Below are 21,820 nucleotides of genomic sequence, written 5' to 3' on the forward strand. Positions count from 1 at the left end.
TCCACTGGAGACGTTTCAGTGGGCATTTTGAGGGTTCTCGTCGACCCGCCAGAGCCCCCGACCCTCCCCCGCTTTTTAAGTTCTTCATACCCAGGGTTCCAGAACGTCAACAGCAAGCAACATTTCCATGCCAATGGTTTATATGTCGTATTGATACCTGATTTCCTTGACCGGGTAGGTATAGCCTAGCGGTAGTATCATTATAATATGTTCAAAGGCAAGAGGGTTCGACTCCTTCTGCGGTCACTGTATTCCTGTTTTTTTTCTTTTTGAGTTGTTCTGTATGGTTCGCCTTTTGTTTCGTAAACACAACACGATTACGGTATCATCGTTGATTCAAGAGCTGGTATGCCTCACCTCTGTATGGAAATAGAAGAAACACAGCTTTCGGCCTGCACCATCCCGTACCCGGGGACCGACTTTTGATCGAATCATGCAGGTTCGGTCGGTCCCTCGTACCGATGACCCCTGCGAGTAGAGACTGGGATGTGTTTCCCAGGCGCCCACATTACCCCAACCCCGCACGAATTAAGGCACCAATAGCGACTCATTGCGGGGAAACCATCCACTGAAAATTGTTCAGGTTGGGGTTCGCTACCACAAGAATTCCCCAGGTTGTCCTACTCCAGCAGAACATGTCTCCATCAGAAGCGAATAGACCCATCATTTCACCAAGGACCCAAGTCGACACTTGCGATTTAGCCTAAAGGCCAATGTCCTTGGTCATGGACCTGGCGACACGACATGGCATTGGCAACACGAGATGATCTCAATTGCGAGCTGGCGGCCCTGGTGCCTTTCACCGCTTCAACTCGGTTTAAGAGGGACGACCGCCCGCCGTAGTTGTCGTTATCGTATGCCTCTTTAACCGGGTTCAAATCAAACATCATGCGGCCTATCCTTCTCCTGACGGCTCTCGGCCTCGTAGCCGCAGAGAATGGCATTGACGCCTGGCTTCGCTACGCTGCTTTGCCATGTGACGTTGGAAAAGCGGCCTCAATTCCTGCGGCTATCGTGGCTCTCAATGGCACGGAAACCAGCCCCGTCTATACCGCCGGACAGGAGCTGCACAAGGGTATCTTAGGGATCCTCCACAAGGACCTTGCGGTAACAAGCACTCGCACCAATGGTTCTAGCATAACCATCGGGACTGTCGACGCCTTTACCTCGAGTGGCAGTGCTTTGCCAGAGCTTGATCTCAAGGGCGACGGTTTCTGGCTCAGTATCAAGAGCGACTCTGTCCAGATTGTGGGCCAGAACGAGCGAGGTGCGCTATACGGCACTTTCGAGTATCTAACCGTGCTGGCCCAGGGTAACTTCACCGAGGTTGCCTACGAATCGAACCCCAGCGCCCCGATTCGATGGGTCAATCAGTGGGACAACATGGACGACACCGGTACACATGGCAGTATTGAGAGAGGCTACGCGGGGCCGTCTATTTTCTTCGCCGAAGGTCTCATAGTCGAAGATCTGACGCGAGTATCGCAGTACGCTCGGCTCATGGCGTCGATTGGACTCAATGGCATCATCGTCAACAACGTCAACGCCAATGTCAACCTGCTAAACTCGACCAACATGGCCGGCCTGGGCCGTATCGCCGACGCCATGCGGCCGTGGGGTGTTCGAATGGGCATCTCGCTGAACTTCGACTCTCCCGCGCACCCTCGGTAAACTCACGACCGCAGACCCCCTGGATGAGGGTGTAATCCAGTGGTGGGACGACATTGCAACAAAGTTGCACGACCACGTCCCGGATTTCGCAGGCGTCCTTGTGAAGGCCAACTCGGAATCCCAGCCCGGACCCCTTACCTACAACCGCACTCTTGCCGACGGCGCGAACCTGTTCGCACGTGCAATAAAGCCCCATGGAGACGCCATTGTTATGTTCCGGGCCTTTGTCTACGACAACACGATCAACGAGACAAACTGGAAGGCGGATCGCGCGAACGCTGCCGTTGACTTTTTCCGGGATCTTGATGGAAAATTCGACGACAATGTCGTAGTGCAGATCAAATACGGTCCAATCGATTTTCAGGTTCGCGAGCCCGTCTCGCCCCTATTTGGCCATCTCGAGCAGACAGGTTCAGTGATAGAGCTCCAGGTTACGCAGGAATACCTCGGCCAGCAATGTCATCTGGTGTATCTTCCGCCACTTTGGAAGACTATCTTGAACTTTGATATGAAGGTCGACAATAAGCCTTCTTTGGTACGGAATATCGTTTCTGGAGAGCGGTTTAATCAAAAACTCGCAGGGTATGCTGCGGTGGTCAACGTTGGTACGAATACCTCCTGGTTGGGTAGTCATTTGGCCATGTCCAACTTCTATGCTTACGGGCGTCTGGCATGGGAACCGACGTCCGATGACGTGGCTATTTTGGAAGACTGGACGCGGCTCACTTTCGGGTCGGACCGGACTATCATCGATACCATCACCAAGATGTCCATGGAGTCCTGGCCTGCCCACGAGAACTACACGGGCAATTTGGGCATACAATCGCTGACGGATATCACTGGCCCCCACTATGGGCCCAAGCCCCAGTCGCAAGATGGCAACGGCTGGGGCCAATGGACGCGAGCGGACGCCAATTCGATTGGCATGGACCGCACCGTCTGGAATGGGACGGGCTACTCGGGTCAGTACTCCCCTGAGGTCGCAGATATGTTCGAGGATATTGAGACCACTCCCGACGACCTGCTGCTCTGGTTCCACCATGTGCCGTACACCCAGCGACTGAAGTCGGGTAAGACGGTCATACAGCACTTTTACGACGCGCACTACGACGGCGCGGCGGTGGCGCAGACGTTCCCTAAGCAGTGGGAGGCCATGAAGGGCTTGATCGACGCTGAACGCTACGACGAGGTCGCGTTCCGACTTCAATACCAGGCGGGGCACGCACTGGTCTGGCGCGACGCCATCAACGACTTCTACTTCAACATGTCGGGCATCAAAGATGAGCAGGGTCGCGTTGGAAACCACTCATGGCGTATCGAAGCTGAGGATATGGAGCTGGACGGCTACACCGTCATTCAGGTCGACCCCTTCGAGACGGCTTCTGGGTTCCATGCGATCAGGACCACTTCCAACACGACGGCGGCAGGTACTGCGACAGCGACGCTGGATGAGCGCTTCGAGGCCGGTACATACGACATCGCTGTCAACTACTTTGACGTTCAGGGTGGTCGTGCCAACTACGAGATCTTCCTAAACGACAAATCGCTGGGTACCTGGCTCGGGAATAACGAGGACAGGCTGGGATACACGCCGTCGCCTTACCCGGACGGCCACTCGGCTACCCGCATCTACTTCAGGGGCGTGCAGGCTGCCAAGGGCGATGTTCTGAAGATCGTGGGGAAGCCGGACGGTGGCGAGCAGGCGCCTCTGGATTACGTGTCGGTGCTGCCTGTTGGAACTGTAGACTGATAGATTATAGCTGCCATAAGTATATAAAGATTATTTAGTGAAGCCATCGTGCGTTGTGCGATTTATCCGGTCTCTGAATAAGCATGACTGATAGCTGGCCTTTATTCGAGAGCATATGCGTAACAACTGGCGATGAAGGTGGCCACGTAAGGAAGAAATACTAGATGGAGATTATCCATAGCCATCTATATTGACTGTCTGTCGAAGATGAATTAGGAGACATTTGCACGAGGACGAATATAGACCTCACTCCATGAATTGAGGTATCATGAACACTTGCCCTGCCAGTATTGAAGTCAGATGATAAGTCAAGCTACGGCATTATATATGTGAGATGTGAGATGTGAGATGAGATCTATGAGAAGCGGGATTGGCTGGTACTTTTTAAGGCCTGCAGCTGACAGCAACTGCATCAGTTGAGGGGTGAGGATTGCGCGAATGTGATTGGCCAGAGCCAATCTTGTTGACACCATTAGAACCCAACCGAACAATGAAAACAACCTCACCCTCTATTAATCAAGTTTGTCTCATCGAGACATCCCAATTCATTGCAGCATCTTCACGCCCATCCGTATCATCGCGCTACCCACTGTATCTAGGCGGGTCATTCCCTCGCAATTCTTGCAGATGGCCGCAATGAAGCCTTGCAACCTGCTTCACTCCTCTTCCCCCCTCCCCTTATCACGCTTCGCAACGTTCTCTGCCAGGACCTGATAGACAACAAAAGTTTTTTGAATCCATCACACAAACAACAAACACATCCCTAAAACGCTTGAACTCCTGAGGACTACCACAGTAGTTCCTTCTTCCCTTCGTATCCGATCATCTCAAGGTGACATAATACGGACTTTTCAAGACAGGTCAGCCAACCATATATTCCATCTTTTCCTCTTCTCTCTTATTGTCCCCAGCCCTGCCAATATCCATACTTCACCGGGAAAGAATATCAAAGCCATCCGAGACGAGAAATCACCCTGATACCATCATGTCTCATACATCTCATCCCCTCGTTGTCTCATTGCCTCTGAACTCCCCTCACCCACCGATGATGGATGAGGTCATCAGGAACGAGGCCCCGCGGTTCGGACCAACATAGTCACGAACCAGTGTAAAGCTACACTGGTTCTTGGTACTGCCCTTTCAGGGTCGCTCACAAGGCAGTCTGTTATATGGCGCTGATATCGCAAAGTTAGCCATGCTACTCGGTTGGGACGAAGGGATGCTACCAACCCCAGCTCACTAAGACGACTGACGATCACGACTGGGCTGGCCCGCGTCGCTGGCACCACCCTCCGAAGCTCTCCGCGGTATCTGCACACCTTGAGTTGAGCCGGTTGTGTCTGAGCTATGGCTACCCCTCTCAGTTGATGTTGCTACATTTCTAACTGTTGAAGTAACGCTAAGGACCGGCTGTAACCTCATCACATTGTCAACTCGACGAAACAAGGCTGAGTGGTCACGGTTATGGTCGGGGGCAACACCAGTTAATCCGGATTCGATGAGTCGATCAATAGGCGACACCGACGCCCACAAGAAACGGCTCGCTCGATCTTGCCCCGCCCAGCATCTTCTCGAGCCCGATCGCTGCCACCTCCAACACTGAAGCCTTGTCAGTTACGTGCGCATGGGCCGCCACAACGTATCATTGACAACACATGCTCGACTTACCTCGACGATCCCTGAACTGCGTCGGTCGACAACGGCATAAGTACTACTTGTAGCGAGGAGCAGCGCTATGCAGGCTGCTACCAACCATCGATTGCTGGCCGTGGGCGTAACAAGACGCTGATGTGATATCCTGGGAGATCTGAAGAAAGTGGTAAAGATGTGGAATTATTCGAGTGAGTCCAGATTCGAAGGGGTTTGAAGCGGTGACGAAAGGGAAGTTGCGATCCTGTTGTGTCCCAGTGTGTCTGAAGGTTGTCACCATGTAGTTGATGCTATCTGGAAATTCGGTTGGCTAGGTAAGTGGTAAGTGGAAGTGTGGTGCTCTGGTTATTCTAGGGAACTTGGTGGGCTTTGAGAAATACTGGCGCTCTACCCCCGGGCGAAGATAGTATATTCAAAAGATTCAAGCTCGGGAAGTAGTGTGGGTTAAGTAGTGAGCGTCGTAGTTTTGTTTTTGTACAGGAAGCAGGAGGAGTGTCGCGGCCACCGTCGACCGCGGGGCAGCTGGTGTGTGAGTAGGTACACCCGAGATCTTCCCAACCTGCGAGCACTGTAGCTCCCCAAAGAAGCTAAGAGGTATGTAAGGTAGGTAGGGTAGGGGGTGTGTGCCCACACTCGGCTAGGTATAAGAGGTCGGCACAGAAACAGGGGATGGAGGATGGGGGATGGAACTCTGTCGCTGCACAGCGATTCGGGTACCACAATCCCATTGATAGGCAGGCGTGGAATCTTCGACCTAATAATTCCCGCTTGAAATATATCCAATAAGGAAATCTGAATAATTCGCCAATGGTGGCATTTCGTTCGGTCCCCATCTCTGCCTTCTGTACACACAAATTGCTACTTTGATACATATGATTGATGAACTCATTGCAGTGTAAGCTCAGGTCTCTATGGAATCGAATTTTCGTTCAATTACTGACAAAGATACGAGATACCCAATACACCGGCGCGCGTATGATATACCAACATATATTACTGTTAGTACAGCAGCACCATGAGTTGGGCAAGTCATCCTCTACTGTCGTGCATGGGAAAAACAGACAGGACGGGCAGGACGGGCAGGACGGGAGCCTTTTGGGGCAGGAAGAGAGGCGCAATCAAGGTAGGCAGGCAAAGCAGAGACCTGTCTAGTGATCACGGGGCACTGACTGGGCCTCCATCGTCTTGTACTTACCATTCCTTGGCTCTGGGGGAAAAAAGGAAGAAAAAAGGCACAGAGCTAGAGAGGTACACCTCCCCAGTTTCTATCAGCGAACCCTGGTGCGCCTGATCATAGCCTGTGCTCTAAAGCCCACGGAGATCGGTATTTATGCGGGCTGGGAGCCGCTAGCCGGGCCGGATACCTTCTTCGATTATTATTTTCCCTTTCCAATTTTAAATCTCAGCTTATATGCCTGTCTCTATCCGCTCCCAAATGGATGTGATAGTATGGTCCGGATGCAACACATTTGTATAAGACGAGAGACTAGCTCCGTGAAGACCAGTATCTGGTATCACGGGTTTTCTGCCATAAACAAAACCTCACTGTTACGGACTATGTATCGACTGGCTGGCTTTTGGCTGGAGCTGATGGTGTGTGTGCCAACATGTGGTGCTGCGCACTTGTGTAGCAGTCGACCCCTGCCTCCTCCAACCAGCTGGGCAAGGGTCTCGGGCCCTGTCGTGCTGTCAAGCCGGGATGTCAAGATGCGATTACACTCGCATCGGATCTGTTGTTCGATTTGCTTTTGTAATATGGTCACATTCCTTTTTGATACGGTAACCTAAGCCTTTTCTTATGTCGAAAAGACAAGACAGCGACCGCTAAGTATCCTTGGAGTATTGTTCTCTCGGTGGGCTGAGGCGCCATCCCATTCTTCTAGTTACCATCGCGTCGCCAGCGCCAAGGAAGCTGTGTGTTTCTTTTAGCAGACACGTACGGGCAGGGCAAAACATATCACATACATACATGTAGCCAGTGGCTTTGACTGATGCGAAAACGGTCGAGGTGCTTGCGCGAGACGACACACACCACGCGCATCAAGTAACTTATTGGCTGGACTACAACTGAAGACAACGATGACGGCTCTTCAACGTACAGAGAAATATGGCTACATGTACTTACATACCGTGTGTTTTGGTGGCCTTCGTTGATCCCATCTATGGTTATCCAATGAGTGCGCTACATATCGGATCAGACCAGATGAGCACCCCGGTTGTTCGTTTGTTTGTTGGTTCGTTCGATTCCTTGAAACTGTATCTAATAAACGACCAATTATCGAATGTACATTTAGTCGATCCTCCGTCCATGGAGTCTGGAGGGGTCTTCCCCCACACGCGCTTGGCCCCGGGCATCGTTCCATCAATTACGGGGAGAGGGGCGTCTATGGAATTGCGTCGTCAGAAGCGCTTCTGAGAAGCGAACAGGGGAACCCTTGTGCCCTTTGTTGGAACTTCTTCTTCATGGAAGAAGAAGGGGGAAAAAGTAAATGGCCCTGGAGTTAAATGGTCGATTCGGAGGTCCATGAAAAGTACCTCTTTCAGACTCTCCCCTCTAAGTGACTCTGCCGCTAAGCAGTGATCTCCGTACCACTAATCCCGTCGTTGTGAGGGGCTATCCCTGCAGAGGCCCCGGGCAGTAAGTTAGGTATCTGTCATCTAGATTTCCACCCTTAAGGCTGGAGTCCCATAAGAGTGGACGGGACCTACGTGGTAGGCTTTACGTAGTAGTAAAAGCAGACTTAAAAGCAACATTCAGACTTCCGGATGGACCAAATAGATCGGGTTGGAACCAGCTGCAATTGACTTTTGTATCAGCCGCAAGCTGCTCTAGAAACAGCATTCACAAACACCTAAGGTTTCTAATCCTATTCTTGGCTCTTATGTACAACACGACGCCCTATGGCTTTAAGACGTTACTGTCTGAATGCGGGTACTATCTCCGGTCCCATAGCAACGGCACTGACGAAATCGCAGAGTCGAAGTGTACGACGACTACATGCGGGTGTGGCAAGAATTAAAACAGATAAGGCAGGCACTCATTGAAATATTCTGGATTGCAAACATACAGAGTGGAACGATGAGGACTGGTCATCCTGGACTTGACTATCTGCACATGGGCTTACATCAGCTTCGGTGGGTGTTTCTACAACGTTGTAGATTGGCGTCAAGGAGTGTGGTGCAGCTATCCCGTTGAGCCCCGGTTGGTTATCTACATGTACAAAAGAGCCGACGACGCCTGGTCTCCATGTACCGCTTTTACCTCGCCCTAGACCATCATCAGTTGCGTGGGTGCCGGTATTGCTATACAAGACTACATATACCTACTCTTCGGGATGTGGTATGTAATGAAAATTTCCCTCTCAGTACCTAGATACATTGTTCCCCGCTATGGAGTTAGGAGGCAAGGCAGGTCAGCATCCATCCCGTCATCACATGTGTGGTGGTTGTAATAAATCTGCATACAGTAGTACTGCCGTGCATGGTGACATACCTACACACACTACGCACAGTCGTAATTCCCAACTCGTCGATGATTGTGAGAATGGAAAACTAAGCTCAGAACATTAAGCAAATGCTAGATAACGGGACGAATAGTATTTGGCTCATTCGCCTTAAGATGGCTTTTTGATGTACACCTACTCATCGACGACTTACAAACCTGTGCTGAGACAACGTCAGTTGATGTGTTGGTTGGATAGGTACATCGTTCCACTCTGACTTCTCTGGTCTAGGATCGTCCTTCGCCTTGCGCGTAACCTCCTGACTTGGGGAAGAGGTGGGGGAGGTAATGCCGGTAAGGTAAGGTCAAGTAGAATGGTATTGATAGAAGTATATGTAGACAGGTATTTAGTAACGAACCTAAGGGTGTAGATATATGAACTGGGTGTACACCACCACGCTACTTAGATTCCTAGCGCGGGATCTCTTACTTGGACTTTGGATGACCTGGCATTTGATAGACAATTGACCAGGACAGGCTTGCCTTAGGACGCTAATCTGGGCAGTTGGCAACGGCGGGGTCGGTCTTTGTACCTGGGACGTACTCGCATTTGATGTCTCGACGGGCAATGGTGATGCAGGCGGTGGTGGGGGGCTGGCTAGTGGTGCAGGTACGAGACATGGATGGGAGTGCACGCACATCAGAGGCCATCTTGAAGTGTGGCATACTCGTCAATACCACGACCAGGGTATCATGGGCGACTAGCCTCTGATCTGAGCCCGCCTTTGCGCTCTAAGCTATGGGGTGGATTGGCCGGCCTGCTGCTACAGGACATCAACATGCAATGCATACTTGCAACGTCATTGAAACATAAGTGGGAAGGAAGACTAGGGAAATAATATTGACACTTGAAACTTACAAGCCCGGAGGCTATGTGTACCCACTACACACCTTTCTACATATTGGCCGTGGCAGCCTAGAAACTCGGGATGAAGTTCGAGGATCACCCGGTATCACCGCACCGGTTCCTCTTTCTCTCGTCCTCCTCAGCCGGCCGGCCGACCCCATTCGTTCTACAACAAACGCCACATAGTACAAACCCGGCGCCTTCCAAGACTTTGGCCGGTTTTCTCCGACGTTGCGAAACCTTCCCGATGCAAGGCATTTTCCTGCTGGGAAAAGAACAGGAATTTTCATCTTCCCCTAGGCGGCGACTTGGTGTTGTGCCGTAAGAAAAACCCAGGCTGAGACGGTCCCCTTTTCTACCGTATGGTCGACGACAGACATATCACACTTCCAACCAAGGAACCAAGGTGACTGGTGGCTATTGTCCAGGCACTCGCCTTTTCAAGCGCCCCTTTCTCTCCTCCTTCATCTCGCGCCGTACGCTGGGTGATTCGCTCACAGTCGCGAGACAGGAGTGTCGATGTCGATTTGTATCTAACACTAATGGGCTTGTACGACGACACAGGCAGATGGCACTAAGCTCATAATGGACCCAAATAACCGTCCCGCCCAGTGGCTTCCGTCGTGAATGCACATATCAGCCACCACGCCCTATCGGCAGCTGAACCCACACGGCTCTCGTCAACGTTCGAGGTGGGGAGGAATGTACGTGCATGCCTGCATGCTATGAATCATGGCCAATACGTCCGACTCGACGAGGGGTGAAGTTGAGTGGCACCGCATAGCTTCAGCTGAACATAAGGCCCTTCTTCAACCCTGCCGTGCGTCTAGGAACCTGGGGCCACGAGTTCCAGGCAGGCTTATACGTAGTGTCGAAACCTTTCGTTCCCTCTGTATCACCGTCATAGGCGTGCTACGTTGCCTCTCAGCCGGTCGGTTTCTTTGGGTCCTTTAGCAAGCCCAATATAGCACGCCAGTCTCGGAGGTCGATAGCTGAGCATATCAGAGGCTCAGGTCAAATCAGAGTGCAGCAGACAAATGGACCCGCCAATAATCTGCCCGATATGCACTCAGCACTTGGTCTCGCCGTTCGCGCAGATATACCCAATTATTATCGAGCAAACTCATGGGTAATGTTCAGTAGAGCACTGGGCTGGCTGGTGATTGGACCTTCTTCCGCCCAATGCCGGCTCGGTAAAGGCACGGACATTCAAGCAAGCCAAAGATCTCTCGTTGTCGTACCAAGACATAGATGAGCTTATGCAGCAGCCTTTATTTTGGGGGCAGCATGGTCAGACATGCTTGTCCTCTCATCGGAAGACCTACCCGCGCGGATCTCGCGACTGCTTGCGCGGCTGTAGCGTCATTCAACGACACCCCAGCTGGAGCCGACCTACCCCCCTCCACAACGGTCGAGGCTCGCAAACCACAGCATCGTTACACATACCGTCGCTTCGTCTAACCCAGACAACATCTGCCCACGCCGCGTCATCATGTTTGATGTATATTTGGGTAACGTAGCAGTTGGGTCCAATTTAAGCCACAGATCCACGATCTGAGTTCGTCACTATCTAATGATAGTCACATTTGGGCTACTCGATACAACAGGGGTATATCGAGATGCGCCATTACCCCGGTTCCTTTAAGGCTGAGTTTAATGTATCTATTCCAGGATTGCCCCGTTTCCAGAGACATACTTGAAAGCACCGATTGAGCTATTCGGCTAATTGTTGTTCTTGACAAGTGACGAAGCCAATTCCTTCGTCACTTGCTCTGGGTCGGATTGACGCCCCTTTTCGTCCCATGTCTTCAACAATGAATCTGCCTCGGTAGGTCTCTTCTTTCTTTCGGAGCCACATCCCATGGAGCAGTGGTGAGCAATAGTGATAGCTCGTATATGCAGTTTAGAAGTTCTATTTCAGAACAGCGCTGTGCTTCCACTGGCTACGGAAGCCGCTCTCCATAGCTCCTAGGAGACGAACCGACGAACAGCCTGATGCCCATGTAGTGAAGGACGTCGCTCGTGAAAGCCAGTAGCATAGGGCCATATGAGTCGAAGACCATACATACAGAAGTCATGATACTCGAGTAGTCATTTTCAATTGCCTAGCCAGACTGTCCTTGGGTCGATCACTTTACCTACCTACTACGAGCCCCTGAAAGGCTCATGGTGACAAATACCGCCGGCCCATGACCCCATGGGGGATAAAGCGTGAAGACCACGGTTCCTCTGCATTGAAACCAGACGAGAAAACACCGCATGGCCAGGTTCAGGCATGAGTTAGGTTTGCTATCGAGGAGTGATGTTGGCTGTTGGTCGTCCTCGAAGTTTGCTGTAGCATGAAGATGAGTCACTAGCACACGGAGGAGTTGATTGATTGCCTTTTAAAACAGGCGTATGAACATCAGTATCTGCTTTGACGTTTGCAGCTTTGGGCCTTGTATGGCCGTCTCGGAGTTTGTATAAAGGACCTGTAGACCTCAGATGAAGCACATCATTGACATCTACCTACCCAACAAAGGGCCCGTACGCATCGCAAAATTCCCATCAACCATCTCACGCTATGTTAGTCTACGAGCTACCTGAATCTAGATCCTTCTTTTCACCGTCACATAATCCTGTCCAAGGCGTCGTGGTTGGTTCAAGCAATCAACCGCCAACCGCCACCAGCCGACAGGATAAGCATCAACTTGCATTGGCAGCTATTCGGTGTGAAGTGGATAAGCTGGATGAGGCGCCTAAGCTGTCGCATAAGAAGAGGCTTGATTTCAAAGCAAACATAATTACAAGAGAGGAAGTTAGAGAACAATTGGGGGTGTGGAAGGAGGCTGTCAAGCGCCGCGATGCAGCCCCCTGGATAAATCTGGCCCGCCCACTTACACACAGACTCCAACTTCACCCGAACCAGGCTTCCTTCAGTGTCGACCAATATCTTAGGAAAGACAGCCCAGCGTTTGCGTCAAGGGCGGATGTCTCGCTCATCCATCGTATATGTGCCATGGAAGCTCCCGAAGTCCGCCGATTCGAGTTCCCGGACTTTAATCTGATACGAGAAGGAATCAAACGGTTCAAGTATCTTTGGGGAACAGACGCCGAAAATGAACAGTACCTACCCGCAGTTGTAGCCATTCAGGGTGCTGCCGCTGTATGTCTGCAGTGCTTCTCCCTCCCTAGAGGGATTCATCACTATTACCATCGCCATGGCCGCTGGCGCTCTTCCGCTTCCGCCCCTTTTACTACCAATGACCCGAGTTCTCCTCCTGTCATCGCACTCCTGGAAAGACTGAAGCTTCGCGTGGCGAGCTCAGCTCCTGAATCTAGAGCCGCTGGAGCCATCGTCGGTGCAACCGTAGGTAAATAATCTCGACTTATCTGAAGGGCACGGGGGGGGGTCTTGTGGGCCATGGGAGCGGCTGTTCTTGTTGTTGCTGTTGTTGGTAGTCCACCGCCCGAAAACTGCGATGGTACACCTGATATTGGGACGGTGGTGTCGACTACTAATCCAACTGTGGTTTTGCCGCGAGGGGTTTCAGACACTGTCAAAAGGCATCGGCGCGACCTGCCTCCCGGCAGGTATCGTAGCCGGGCGTCGGGATCTCCTCGTGTACGAGTCGGTCCAAGTTGTAGGCAGAGCAGCAGCAGCAGCAGCAGCAGGGGCATCGGGCATCGAAGCCTTGCGAACTTCGGTTCTGTCGCGCGGCGGGAGTGGAAGCGACATCCCGGGGTCGTCTGGGCTTGGGCTTCAGCTTCAGGAGAATGATGGATCGTCGCGCCTGAAATTGATGCATAGTCGCGACAACCGATTCTTGTGTGTTCTTCTCTCGTATTTCGTGAAACTGTGTGAGATATTCCTCTCTCTGCTGCTCTTCTCTCTTTCCGCTGCTGCTAGATCATCACTAGGAGTAGTAGATATATTCGGTAACAGGGAAAGTGAGAGAACCGAGAGCCCCGAATCTGGGGTCACCAGCAACTTAATGAAGGCATAATAGCGGCGATGAGAGCTTTTGCATGAGATCCATAACTATCGCGGAGGCTGGCAAAAGACCTGCCTTCTCACCTCGAAGTAGGTCATCGCCCGAATTCCCCCTCTACCACCGCCTGGCTATCGTATATAGATCGCGCAGAAGCGGATATAGATCAGCACGGCCATCGAGAAGTTGCCGGTTGATCATTGCCAAACGTGATGAAGAACAAATCGAGTAGACGGGCCGAATGGGAGATATCTAGGTATTTCCAGGAAAGGACAGCGTGTGAGAGCAGCCACACTCCTGTCAGGGCGCGGTTGTCCACCGATAAGCTTTTAATAACGTCATGGTAGGATTCCAAAGCACCCACGAGGACCATCTCTCATGTCTGCCATAAGAGTCCAGAGATTAGCCCAAACCTTTCCTACTCGCGTGGAAGTGCCACTGAAATCATCGCATCAATTATAGTCATCAGCGGGAGCCAAGTACATCACATTGGCCCTCAATTAGCTGACCATGTCCCACACAGTTTACTGGTCTTTGAAATGTCAACATCAACGCTTGATTATATGTTATCTGTGGCATGAAGCATGGGCTGACATATCACAGTGTAGCCCAAACCACTTGCCCGAATGCCATGCCCGTCGCACAATCCAAAGCCCTTAGGCTTCTATTTCCTCCTATCCAAAACTATATGACTCTAATGCGTGTAAAAGGTACTCTTCTAGCATCTTTCAGCGTCTAGACCTTCCAATATTTCTAGTCAACCATCTCCCTTGTTTTCTCATCTCGAGTCTGCACTTTCCCGCAATTTCTTCGACATAAACTCGGCCAGGAAAGGATTGGCACGTTTCTGGCCTCTTTCGTATGATGCACCGACATCATCGTTACCGTCAATACTAGTAGCAGGCGTGAGCTCGTAGAACCCCCGTGGCGTGTCCTTAAAGACCTTATCCTCATCAGACGACTCGGTGGTCGGATCTACGAGCTCCATTCTTTCGTTCGGCACGAGCTCGATCTCATCTGGCGTAGAGAGCCCACCTTCCTCTACCGACAGCCTTTCCCTGATATGATCCACGCTGCTTTGATGTGAAGGCTGTTCCCCGTCTTCCCAAAGAGTACCAAACCAAGCCTCGCGAATCGCCAGGCCAAGAGCAAGGGCAACATGCCGATCGACACTGTTGCCCACAATGTGCCATTGCGTGCTTGGCTTGCCCAGTACAACCTCATGGTCGAGGAAGCCTTGAGCTCGTCTGGCCTCCATAACCGAGAGAGGACGGGACTCATCCCAGTGATTGATCCTCCCAATTTTGGAGTCAGTCATGGAACACTTTGTTGTGATCGTTGGGAACAGATGGTTCGGATATACTCGGCCCCATCCTTGTGAATGAGGCCCGGTTCTCTGCTCACTTTTCCCTGTCTTCGAGTTGAACACTTTGCGGTCGATATCCCTCCTTTCGTCGCGGATTGGCCGTCCCTCTTCATCGTAGAACAATTTTCGAAAATTCATTTCCCATGGCCGTGTGGGAATGAGTTTGATTTGCTCTCTCAAATTGGCTGTGAACCCAAAAATTCTGTGGTCCGGCCATCCTACGCAGTAATCGGCCAAACCATCGTAGATCCCTGGCAAGTCCTGAACAGCTTCCTGCGCACTGACAAACTTGAAGGGCGTAGGTCCGAAATAACGCTCGCCAAAAGGCAATCCGTTTGACATCTTGCCAAAACTTCTCTGTTTGGTCCCAGGAGGATGGGAGTGTGATGGGACAGGCGGTGTAGGCGCGCGCAGCCCCGGAGCCGTGAAGAGCAGAAACAATCGTATGCGGCTTTGCGAGGAGCCAAATGACCAGGCCTCTAGTGGGAGTATCTGCACCTGATATCCGAGGCCGACGATAGCGCAGACAAGTTGTGAGAAGAAGCAACTCTCTTTTTTGCTTTCCGGTTGCACGATTGAAGCAACGTTCTCGAGCAGGCCGTAATATGGGCGATAAATATCAATGAATGAAGCGAATGAGGCGATGAGTGACTGGTTCTTGCGTTGCTGTGGCGTGCTCTTATTATTTGTCAGTATGGAGAAGCCCTGGCAGGGTGAACCGCCCGAGATAAAGTGTACATCCCCAGGTTGCGGTGCGCCTTTCGCACCGGCGAGTGCTGCGTGAAGTAGATCATCCACCGAGCCAAGATATGGCGTGCAGCCAGGTTTGGAGTTCGCCATGTACGTATGAATGGCCGTTGGGGACAAGTCGTTGGCCCATTTCATCTCAATGCCATCGCCACCTTCAAGCCCGCGACCATAATTTCCGCCGCCACAAAACAAATCTAATCCTCTAAGCTTAGGCAGCTTTGTCGCATGATCTGGATGGTATCCTTGACGTAATGTTGGAGTATCACCATCACCCAGAGGTATATAGTGAACCCGGCCGTGTTCATCATGGACCTCCCTGTGGGTGATAAAGAAAGCGTCACCTGTCCCGCCACGATCGTATGGCGCGGTGATTTCTTCATCCAGTCTATCCAATTGTTCATTATAACGAAAGACACGTACTAAGCATCGTCGAGCAACCGCACCAAGTTTTGTCTCGACTAGCTGATCGGTGTATACCAGTTCGTTCGGAGGAGAATCCGGTGCTGTGTTGTCTACCTCCTTTCGCCTCAAAAGTCGGCGCAGTCTCACCATTCGACGCTTGTTCTGCTTGAAAATTCCATCAACCTCGAAGGCTTGCAGATATTGGTGTCCGATGTCAGCGAGCACAGTATCTCCTGGATGATACAAGTTCTGGTCTGGCTGTCTTCCTTTTTTGTTGTGCGCACAGAACATATGATTTTGCTCGAGTGACACCCATCTCTTATCATCCGCAAGGTAGGTTTGCCGAACAAACAGCCCGGAATCGGTAGGTGTTCCAAACCAATGGATGTCGTATTTCGCAATGACATCCTTTGCATCAACTTTCGCTGAGCCCTCGCAGTTGCATAGATCAGATAAAAATAGCTCGTTGCTAAAAGGATACTTCATCATGCCGCAAGGAGTGTCTCTAGGAGGGAATAACCAGATTACATCGAATGATCGAACTCCTTTAGACACGTGGACCTTTTGCACCAGACCGTACCACTTATGCTCTTCCTCTGAGTGATCCGACCTTCCGATTTTCCATTTCGTATCGGTTTCAGCTCCGTCAGGGGGCGTCGAGATAACATCCCCAGGCCGTATTGACTGTTCGAGTCCTTCATCAAATGTATCAACGGGAATGCTTCCCTCGAATGACCTGACTTTGCCATCTTCCCAGTACCGAGACGTTCCTTGTACCATTACGGTCTGGAGATCCTGAACAGTCGTTGCTAGGCTTGTCCGTTCGAGCACGTCTCTAAACGGCATATTCTTGAATACTTCGTATATATAAGGGGTGACAATGGTTTTCGCAACCTTCCCATCCTGTGCACGTTGCTTGTTCTGGTTCGTTGGATTGTCGTACTGTTCGGCATTGCTTCCTTCGTCTTCATCCCAGGTCTGCACTGCAGATGATAGGTTTGGTTTGTAAAATGTGCCACTGATCTCTTTCCAAAAATGATGTATCGGTGAACCTGGCCGCTCGTCACCTGCCCCAACAGCTTCTTTCCAAATGAAATCCACGTTGGCAACCACTGCAGTTCGGAAGTCGTCACTGCCGTGTGCTGCAGCCCATGACTGGAACGCCCCCGATTCATTATGTTTGCGACAGAGGAAGATCTTGAAGCGTGACTGGAAGTCTTCTAGAGTGGCTTTCCGGCCCTTGGAATGCAGATGCGCGCAGTATGTGATAACGTGATGCGCTAAGTCCGCGATCCACAGGAAAGGCCCATGTAATCTCTCGTATTCGTGTGATGGGATACCGAGCTTATAATATAGTTCTTTCTTCTTGTTATGATCTGAGCGAATCCAGATGCTCTGGAGTGTGTCCTGCTCCTCATCGTAGGCCTCAATAGGCAGCTCTCGGAACGGGATCCTTTGGACATAGAACCTCATTGTGGTACCTGAGGTCGGATTTGTTGCGCTAAGAACACCGTCGAAGTAGAAAGTGTCAGATGCTGCCCGGGTGCACAAGTTTTGGAGTTGGCGCAATTCTAAAGGGTAATGTGAGGAGTTGACATAAACAGTGAATTCGGAGAGCTCGAATTCGATATAGTCGGGCTCAGGCTCCTGCCCAGTTTCCGCCAAGACATTCAGCAGCGCATCAACTGCTTGCCACTCTCTTTTTCTGGGAGCTGGGGGCACGAATCCTTGATACTGTGATCTTGGGTTGCTAAGAGTCGAACTCGGAAGTTCCACCACCAAGTTCCTGGATGAAGGGCCCAGGTCGGGCTCGCTTTTGACTGCGGCTTCGTCACTGCAAGACCGTAATTCCAAGTCATCAACATCATCGCCATTGATCGGCTTTGGCCAGGGCGCAGGACTGATTGGTGGCGCCCCCAAGTCAGATATAACCGTGGATTTGAACCATGTCGAATAATCATGGTCTTGGTCTGAAATGGTGCCTTCGGCAGGGGTTATCTCGCGCAGACCATCGAAGCCAAACCCCATGGCCTCCGAGACTTCTGCGGCCCATTGACCATCGCTTGAAATCGCACCATAGTCTGGCCGAAGAACATGTGGATAGCCGCGCATGTTCTATCTGCCGCTCAGAGAGACTTGTTGATCAAGGGCGCGACAACATAAGTTCCTATCACCGATCCTAATTCCTCACATGTCACAAGGCTAACATATTCCTCAATAAGTACCCAATTGATGGCTCAACCCTGCGCGAATAGGTTGGTGTTTGATTTGTGAGTGGTAGCTGTCCCGGATATCCAAAGCAAGGCCCCAATCAACTATAACTCTCCGGGATTTGGAAGATGAATGCGACTGAATATAGCAAAAACAAGACTTGATAGTCTATCAAAAATCATGTGTAGGCGAGGGGGGATATCCCTACAAACAAGGTATAAAGTTGATCGACAAGTGGAATCAACTGTCCCATAGCCAAACTTATCAATAAGGAGCAAACATGGAGTATCAATCAAGTAGAGCTGAAGCAAGTCCGAGGCATTCGTGGCGGCCGGTATGGTGATGATTTCAGATATTGTAAGGTGGACTGGCAGAAGTCAAGCCGAAAGCATCGAAGCGCGTAGGTTGACATTGACAACCGTGTTCCTGGGGACGGGCCTAAAAACAGGAACACGCTGGGTCCGAAGGGACTAGATTAAGGGTCTCCAGTCTAGGGAGGTCGCTAGAACATTGAGAGAAGCCACGATTGCACCAATGAGAGCGAACAGATACCTGAATCTGGCGGGGCAACCCCAGCCTCCCAGCCTCCCAGCCTCCCTACTTAATAACAATCAAGAATTCATCCATTTACGCCTGCAGTGTGGCGCTCTTACCAAGCGCGTCGTGGGCACGCATGCATATCATACCTTCGACATGGAAATGTAGGACCTGGGCTGCTCGCAAACCAAAAAAACAAAAGCGTCGAAAGCAAGCTCGAAATGTACCTAGGTATCAAATAGTCGAGACTGATGCTTTTGATTATGATGTATAATAGTAAAGATCAAATTTGTGTAACACTACCCACTTAACAAACAGTAGGTACTAGGCGGAATGTACTTCGTATATGAACTCCTTTCTTCCTCGTCTCGCACCGTCCCTGTCCCTCGGCGCGTACCAACTCGTCACTCAAACGGTCAAACAGGGTTGGATTTCTATACTTTTTATTAGACTACATGTAGCTAACCATCCCAATGCTAGTCGTTTCATCGCCGACTATGATGTTGCTAGCTATTTCGTTCCCGGCTATTTCATTGGCTCGCTCGTATAATCTATTGGAAATCCCCGTAATATCCGCCTCGATATAGTCCAGCAGTTCTTCCGATGTTGGCCATCGCCAGTCTTGCATAAGCGCATCCATTTGGATGCGTTGGTCTTCGCGCACCCTCGTAAAGGCCTCGAAAGCGCAGAGCGTCTTGGCCATCATGGACTGGCCCCGGCCGGTCCGCTCTACCTCCTTATCAAAATAGCTTTTGTTTTGGAGGACCCAACGCATCAGCTTGATTCTGCCGTCTACGTCGCCCAGGATCGCAAGCGTGCGCATATATGTGTGAATATGGGCCGGGCCGATCGGCTGCGACCGTTCGATATCAGGTTGGGCCACGTGGGAGCTGAAAGTGCTAAACATAGCGGCCACCCTACGGAGAGCCTCTTCCACAACTTCGTCGCCTTGGATGGGTCGGCCATCGGGGTATTGCAGTATCAAGACCTTCTGCAATGCCCTGCATAGATGAATGAAGATCTCGGTGTCGAGGCCTATTGCTTGCTCAGCTAGCTCGTGAAAATCAAGAAACATATGCAGAGCCTCCCTGGCATTGCGCACCTCACCGCCGCCAAGAACAGCGACATATGGCCGGGCTAGTGCTTTGCATACCATCTGCCACGCCGGTCTGAAAGATATCCACTCGGAAGTGTTTGGTCGAAGACGCGTTTTCACGAGCTCGATGGCGTGGCGGATATAACCTAGCTCCCCAAATGCCCGGCTCTGCCCATCTTCTCGGCGCTCACGATTCGGCTGTTTATGACAAAGCAGGTGGATGTAGCTACTGAAGACGAGCAAAGGTATGCGCTTCAGAACGGCATAGTCGCGGTCTGTATTCCTCGCTTCTAGCTGCCTTACTGCCTCAGGATCGAGGGGACTGACTCGAAGATACCACAGTCCCTGTTCCACAGTGTCTGCAACGTAGACGAGATGTTGCAAGCAGCTTCCGCTCGGTCTGATCCCGCGATTCATCATTTGATTGTACAGCTCACCCACCGTCGGCGGGTTCAACCTGGCGAGCTCATACTCACTGAGATTGGCCTCATGAATAGGAGAGGCTTCTCTAGCATCTCCCGGGCAGCACTGAGGGATAGCTTCAATTTTGGTCCTTGAAGGCTGGAGCTTCAAGAACATCTCCGTGTAGATTTGGAGATTAGGTTCTGAATCGGTGAAGGTGTTGAATTGCATCCAGGCCTCTTGGGCATTGCGAGTAGACCGTATCTTCATGGCCCACATGGTATAAAAGTTTTCATGGATCATGTCATTCTTCCACTCCTTCGGTGGCTGACTTCGGGTCTGCACAGTAGGTGAACCTAAAGTCATACCCCCTAGAGCTCCTAGAGCTCGGTCATAGTTATCCTCTGCGTAACCGGCAGCCGTCATGAGAGACCCAGCCCGCACACTACGCGACTGATCATCCAAGAACGTCCGCTTCACATCATGGCCGTCAAAATCTTGACGATAAGGAGGCCATGACTTGTTGTACCTCATGGCTACCCATCTCTCGGCCGTAGATTTCTTTAAACCAACCAGTACTGTTCGTATAGCACGATAGCTTGATTTTTCGATAACCAGAGGGCGAGCCATCGTATCCGACATATGAAGCAAAAGGCGCTGCGCTCTCCAGTTAAACTCCCTGCTGAATAGCGGCTGCATGGGGGCAGGCCGGCCGAATAGGCCGAGGCAGAGTTGAAGACATAACAGCGTTCATGGTAGCCACTGCTATCCCGTTTATCCCCACTAATAGAAGGCTCCAATGGTATACTCTGTATGTACCAACGCGTAAGGTCACCAAGATCCTCTAAGATGCTGGGAGATAGTCTCTGCGCGTGCCTTATAAGTCGCGCGAGTAATTGGATGAATTGCTTCTTTTCGAGCTTCGCCGAAGAGCCAACATCTCCAGCGAAAGACGCATGGACTCGCTGAATATACTCTGTCATCGCTCGAAGTGATTCGGGCTTTCGGATGAATTGGTCGGTGTGCATAAGTAACATCGTAAGGAACAACGGTTTTCGCGAATCCGAGGAAACAAAGCGCTCAATCCTGGCGTCCGCAGTCTCGGCCGACAGTATCCATACAAGATGGTCAAGCTTCTCCTCGTCCCATCCTTGCGAAGCGAGGCTGTTCAGTCGATCTTGCCATGTTCTGGGATCAGTCCCATTTATTATTGCTCGAAGACCTTCGTATTGGAACGATGCCTTCTTATTTGGCACCACCTCCGCTTCTCTGTCTTCTTCTGCCAGCTTCTTCCTAATCAGTTTCTGGAGCGTTATTATCGGCAAGCGTTCGTTTTGCTTTCGGGCCATTGTCCTGAAAAGATATCCGTATCGCTGTCGCTGGTATGGGTCGTTGCGTTGCAGCCATAAGCCTAGCACGCGTGTCGGGGAAAAAGACATGAATGGTCCCCGATGCTTTCGGGTTGTCGTCAACCTCGAAAGCGCCTGGGCGGCACTTTGGGAGCCCCATGGGCCTCTCCCGTTATGGGCGACCATCTTCGCCTGGGCGGCCATGTTGTTATTGTTATATTGATGACATTGGGTCATCCGGGTCTGGGAAGACTATAAATGAACATAGAAGACTATAGTATACGAATCTCGGGCATCAAGCCAGAACAGTCGAACG

The 21,820-nt window shown here is 51.2% G+C and overlaps 5 protein-coding genes across 5 annotated transcripts; 2 read left to right on the forward strand and 3 right to left on the reverse strand.

The window, feature by feature from the left end:
* Positions 1-888: 888 nt before the first annotated feature.
* On the forward strand, positions 889-3,421 carry PG994_012002 (alpha-glucuronidase; the record flags this gene model as incomplete). Its single annotated transcript, XM_066863411.1, has 2 exons — positions 889-1,618; positions 1,686-3,421. 2 exons carry the CDS (start codon positions 889-891, stop codon positions 3,419-3,421), a joined length of 2,466 nt encoding a protein of 821 aa, XP_066712521.1.
* Positions 3,422-11,983: 8,562 nt separating this feature from the next.
* On the forward strand, positions 11,984-12,781 carry PG994_012003 (uncharacterized protein; the record flags this gene model as incomplete). Its single annotated transcript, XM_066863412.1, has 1 exon — positions 11,984-12,781. One exon carries the CDS (start codon positions 11,984-11,986, stop codon positions 12,779-12,781), a length of 798 nt encoding a protein of 265 aa, XP_066712522.1.
* A 168-nt stretch (positions 12,782-12,949) lies between these two features.
* PG994_012004 (uncharacterized protein) lies at positions 12,950-13,138 on the reverse strand (the record flags this gene model as incomplete). The annotated part of the gene is made up of 1 exon (XM_066863413.1): positions 12,950-13,138. The coding sequence occupies one exon, from the start codon at positions 13,136-13,138 to the stop codon at positions 12,950-12,952; it is 189 nt and encodes a 62-aa protein (XP_066712523.1).
* A 1,031-nt stretch (positions 13,139-14,169) lies between these two features.
* Positions 14,170-18,021, reverse strand: PG994_012005 (uncharacterized protein; the record flags this gene model as incomplete). The annotated part of the gene is made up of 1 exon (XM_066863414.1): positions 14,170-18,021. One exon carries the CDS (start codon positions 18,019-18,021, stop codon positions 14,170-14,172), a length of 3,852 nt encoding a protein of 1,283 aa, XP_066712524.1.
* Positions 18,022-19,108: 1,087 nt separating this feature from the next.
* PG994_012006 (uncharacterized protein) lies at positions 19,109-20,689 on the reverse strand (the record flags this gene model as incomplete). The annotated part of the gene is made up of 1 exon (XM_066863415.1): positions 19,109-20,689. One exon carries the CDS (start codon positions 20,687-20,689, stop codon positions 19,109-19,111), a length of 1,581 nt encoding a protein of 526 aa, XP_066712525.1.
* Between the last annotated feature and the right edge of the window lie 1,131 nt (positions 20,690-21,820).

The sequence above is a fragment of the Apiospora phragmitis genome, assembly GCF_038363925.1.
Source record: "Apiospora phragmitis strain CBS 135458 chromosome Unknown utg000010l:1.0-9815664.0:1.0-9183399.0, whole genome shotgun sequence".
Taxonomy (NCBI): Eukaryota; Fungi; Ascomycota; class Sordariomycetes; order Amphisphaeriales; family Apiosporaceae; genus Apiospora; species Apiospora phragmitis.